This window comes from Phodopus roborovskii, unplaced genomic scaffold (assembly GCF_943737965.1).
Source record: "Phodopus roborovskii unplaced genomic scaffold, PHOROB, whole genome shotgun sequence".
Lineage (NCBI taxonomy): Eukaryota > Metazoa > Chordata > Mammalia > Rodentia > Cricetidae > Phodopus > Phodopus roborovskii.
The window spans coordinates 2,937,671-2,941,941 of NW_026126651.1; the positions used below are offsets into that span (position 1 = coordinate 2,937,671).

Genomic DNA, 4,271 nt, shown 5'->3' on the forward strand with positions numbered 1-4,271 from the left:
GAACAAAAATAACCCGGTACAGGCTCTTGCTGGGGCCAGAAATAGCATAGTGACAAGTGCCTTCTAACACCCCAGGCAGCGAGGCTGAGCGGAGGAGGGTTTTGTCTCACACCAGACCCTCACCTGGCCAACGGGCTCACACGCCGTCCACTCTACATACCACACTTTATTCTCCATGTGCTCACATAAGTAAGTGGGGGCCTGAGGAACCGCATCTCAGGACAGGGAATCCGGAGAGATGCTAAACTTGGGCTTGGCCTTCGCCACAGCTACACTGCGCTTGCGCAGGGGCCCTCGCGTAGAGGCGAGGGTCAGGGCATCCAGCAGGCTGCGGTCCTCATCAAGCTGGCGGGCTGTGCAGAGTGGTGTGGGCACTTTGACGGTGTTACCAAATTTGGAGTAGTCCACAGAATACCGGCCGTCCTCCTCAGCCACAATGGGGACAAAGCGCTGCCCCCATAGAATCTCGTCAGCTAGGTAGGAGGTGCGGGCCTGGGTGGTGATGCCTGTGGTTTCTACTACGCCTTCCAGGATGACAATGATCTCCAGGTCTTGGTGGTGGTGCAGGTCACTAGGAGCCAGGTCGTAGAGAGGGCTGTTGGAGTCGATGACGTGGTAGATGATGAGCGGGGCCACCAGGAAGATGCTGTTACCGCCCACGCCATTCTCCATGGGGATGTCCACCTGGTGGAGAGGCACGACCTCACCCTCGGGGCTGGTGGTCTTGCGCACCACCTGCATGTGGATGGTGGCACTGATGATCATGCTTTTGCGGAGGTCCCCCACCCGAAGCATGAAGCAGAGGCGGCCATGACGCAGGGTGATCACAGCATGCTTGCTGAAGATGAGGGTTTCTGCTCTCCGGTGCGCCTGCGCCGTCTTCATGAAGATGCAGCCCAGCATGATGGCATTGATCATTAGCCCTACGATATTCTGCACGATGAGAATAAGGATGGCCAGGGGACACTCTTCCGTCACCATGCGCCCGCCGAAACCAATGGTCACCTGGACCTCGATGGAGAAGAGGAAGGCAGACGAGAAGGAGTGAATACTCGTGACGCAGGGCACAGTGGTGCCCTCTCCGGGGGCCAGGTCACCGTGGGAGAAGGCGATGAGCCACCAGACCATGGCGAAGAGCAGCCAGCTGCACAGGAAGGACATGGTGAAAATGAGGAGCGTGTGGGGCCATTTGAGGTCCACCAGCGTGGTGAACACATCCTGCAGGAAGCGGCCCTGCTCTCGAATGTTCTTGTGGGCGACGTTGCAGTTGCCTTTCTTGGACACGAAGCGGGCCCTCCTCTCCCGAGCACGGTACCTGGGCTCTGTAGGGTCCTCTGCCAGCCGGGTCAGCACATATTCCTCAGGGATAATGCCCTTTCGGGACAGCATGGCTCCGCCGGCCCCAGGAAGGGGCTCCCCCCATGGGGGGCGCTGCCCTGACTTGGTCTATGGCCTCCCTGTGGGGTCCCCTCTTTGAGCTCTCTCCTCTTCGGGCTACCCTAAACTTGTACCAACCTCGCTCGCCTGATATGCCCCCAGCTGGGTCCTCCTCCTCTTTACAGCAGCTTCAGACGCCGGCTCACCGGCTCACGGCTTATAACCCAGCCCGGCCTGCGCTCTAGCTGGCCCTGGACCGCTCGGCTCCCTACACCACCCCTGACCTCCCCCAACTCCCTTCCCCTGGCCCAGCCTTTCTTCCCAGGCGACCTCAGAACTTATCACCTCCGGGGCTCCCAGATCACCGGTCCTCACTCCGTGCCCGCTGGCCTCTGGCCTCCCCCACTCTGTCCCCTGCCCCCTCCAAACCCCAGCTCCACTTCCTGACCCAGTCTCCCCTGCAGGTGTGCCCCGATTTCCCACCGCACCCCAGCCCTCCCCTAGCGCCCCCGCTGCTCTCTCGATCCTTCTCCAGCTCTCGTCCTCTCTGTCTCCTTGGGATCCCGCGCCCTTCGAGTCACCCCGCAACCAGCTGCGCTCCCGATCCCCTCGCCCCCCGCCGCCCAGGCCCCGATGGCTCCCGTGTCGCGGCCTCCCTGCCGCCCGCCCGCCCGCCCGCCCGCCCGCGGTCCCCGCCCCGCCTGTGGCCGCCGCACCTGCTCCTGCTGCTCAAGCCGCGGCCACCTCCCTGCCCCCTCCCACTCCGGTGCTCGCTGCCGGCCGGCTTCCCGGGCGGGCGTGTGTCTGTGTCCTGGGCGCCGACCGGCGCGCGGTGGGGGTGGGAGACGGCGGGCGGGGGGCTCCCGAGGGCGAGGGCAGCCTCCGCCGCCAGGGGGCGCCAGATCGGCTCCCGAGCGGAGGACTGGGGCGGGCCTGGGCATAAGCCCCGCCCACAGAGGATTCTGGTCCCACCCTCGCCTGCTGCCATCCTCAGATAGGATATAGGATTTTTTTTTTTTTTTTTTAATGGATGGCTCTAAAGACATTCCTTCTGTGAAATTCTCTTAGTCTGGCTCAGCAGCCCCTGGAGCCCTGACTTCTATTCCCCCGGTCCGCAGTTGGGTCTCACACAGCACTTGATTCCCGGGGAAAGAAGGCAGTGAGAGGTTCTCATCGGCAATCCTGGGACTGGGCTGAGATAAAACATTAGTCTCAGGGCTTCTCAACCGATGACTCTTCCATTTGGGGGTTATTCTTGATCCTACATGAATTTGTCTACTTGTCTGTTTACCTATTTGAGACAGGGTTTCTTGTAGCCCAGGGTGGCTTCAAATTTGCTATGTAGTGGAGGATGACCTTGAATTTCTGATCCTCCTGCCAGAGTGGTGGGTTTCCAGGTGCAGAACAAGGCCCCGATTTCCACCCCTGAATTTTAAGAGGCTTAGTTCTGCCAGAATTTGCTTTGCACTCTGGGTAGCTTCAGCCCGATTTCTTTCCCCTTATCCCTGGCAGGGATCTGGGCATGAACAGCCATTTTAGGGCTATCTTGGGCACAGAGTGGGTGACCCAGTTATTGTCAAGAAGAGTGGTGATGTTTCCATTGTAGATGCCACCCTCGTGTGGCTCCTGAAGGTTATTGGGTCACCTGTAATTTGATGGCTGGCACTGGGCTCAGGTCCTTTGAGACAAACCCTACCCATTGTGTAGCTAGCGTGAGGGCTTGAGGCAGGGGCTAGTGGAATAGTGGTACTAGGGATTCGGGCCAGCATGGAACATTTTCATATTGAGTCGCAAACTTCCAGAGACAGTTGCCTTCGTTCTCTCCAAATCTGCCTACAGGTTGAGCAGACCCTGCTATAAAGACTGAGTGAGGTCATTACTATACTAATGGGGCATGATGCCTAAGTCAGGGGACATAAAAACAAGTTGAGTAGAGAACAGGGAGCTCAAGGACTCAGTTACACAGGAAATCTCTGAGGCCACCTCAAAGAATGGCTATCAGGTGTGATCGGTCCAATGGGCAGTATCAGGGTAGAGTGGGACAGAGGCAGGCTCTGGCAGACATATCTGAGTCTGCTCTGGTGACGGCGACTAGAGATGGCCCACATAGTGGAAAGGTACAAATCTGAGTTGGTGGACCACTAGTTAGATCATCATGGAGGGATCTGGACCAGGATGATCTTGGGCATGCATTTCCTCTGCTGCTTCTTTGGCGTATGGATCTCTCCCCTGGCAGGGCAGAGGCCCTTAACCCTCCCTTCTGGAAGTCCAGAGTGGACGAACTGCTGGGCCCATACGGGCATCTTAGGGCTGGAAAGGCAGATCCTGCCCTTGGGTGTGGCTTTAGCTAGTCCCTGCCCCAGGAGAGAGGAGGCTGGGTGTCTTGCCCAAAGGACTCTGCCTCCTACTCCGATTTTCCCAGTGTTCACAGCCGTCTCCCCAAACACTGTACCTGTCAAGTCCTTTCCCCCAGAGGCCTACCCCACGCTCACTGTCCCATCCCACGCTCACTGTCCCACCCCACGCTCACTGTCCCACCCCAGGCTCACTGTCCCACCCCACGCTCACTGTCCTACCCCACGCTCACTGTCCCATCCCACGCTCACTGTCCCACCCCACCCCACACTGTCCCACCCCACGCTCACTGTCCTACCCCACGCTCACTGTCCCACCCCACCCCACACTGTCCCACCCCACACTGTCCCACCCCACGCTCACTGTCCCACCCCACACTGTCCCACCCCACACTGTCCCACCCCACACTGTCCCACCCCAGGCTCACTGTCCCACCCCACACTGTCCCACCCCACACTGTCCCACCCCACACTGTCCCACCCCCACGCTCACTGTCCCACCCCACTGTCCCACCCCACGCTCACTGTCCCACCCCACGC

The 4,271-nt window shown here is 59.7% G+C and overlaps 1 protein-coding gene across 3 annotated transcripts; it reads right to left on the reverse strand.

Annotated features, from left to right (window-relative positions):
• Positions 1–200: 200 nt before the first annotated feature.
• Kcnj11 (potassium inwardly rectifying channel subfamily J member 11) lies at positions 201–2,170 on the reverse strand. 3 transcript variants are annotated; one of them, XM_051174314.1, is made up of 2 exons: positions 2,094–2,170; positions 201–1,144 (listed from the first exon to the last, which is right to left on the reverse strand). In XM_051174314.1, exon 2 carries the CDS (start codon positions 1,126–1,128, stop codon positions 217–219), a length of 912 nt encoding a protein of 303 aa, XP_051030271.1. In that variant the 5' UTR covers positions 1,129–1,144; positions 2,094–2,170; the 3' UTR covers positions 201–216. The 3 variants fall into 3 exon arrangements, with proteins under 3 accessions (XP_051030271.1, XP_051030270.1, XP_051030269.1); XM_051174313.1 differs by lacking the exon at positions 2,094–2,170 and adding an exon at positions 1,316–1,488; XM_051174312.1 differs by lacking the exon at positions 2,094–2,170 and having other exon boundaries at positions 201–1,488.
• Positions 2,171–4,271: the final 2,101 nt, after the last annotated feature.

Coding starts and splice junctions, on each gene's coding strand:
- Kcnj11 (XM_051174312.1), bottom strand. CDS start 1,389: ATGCTGTCCCGAAAGGGCATTATCCCTGAGGAATATGTGCTGACCCGG.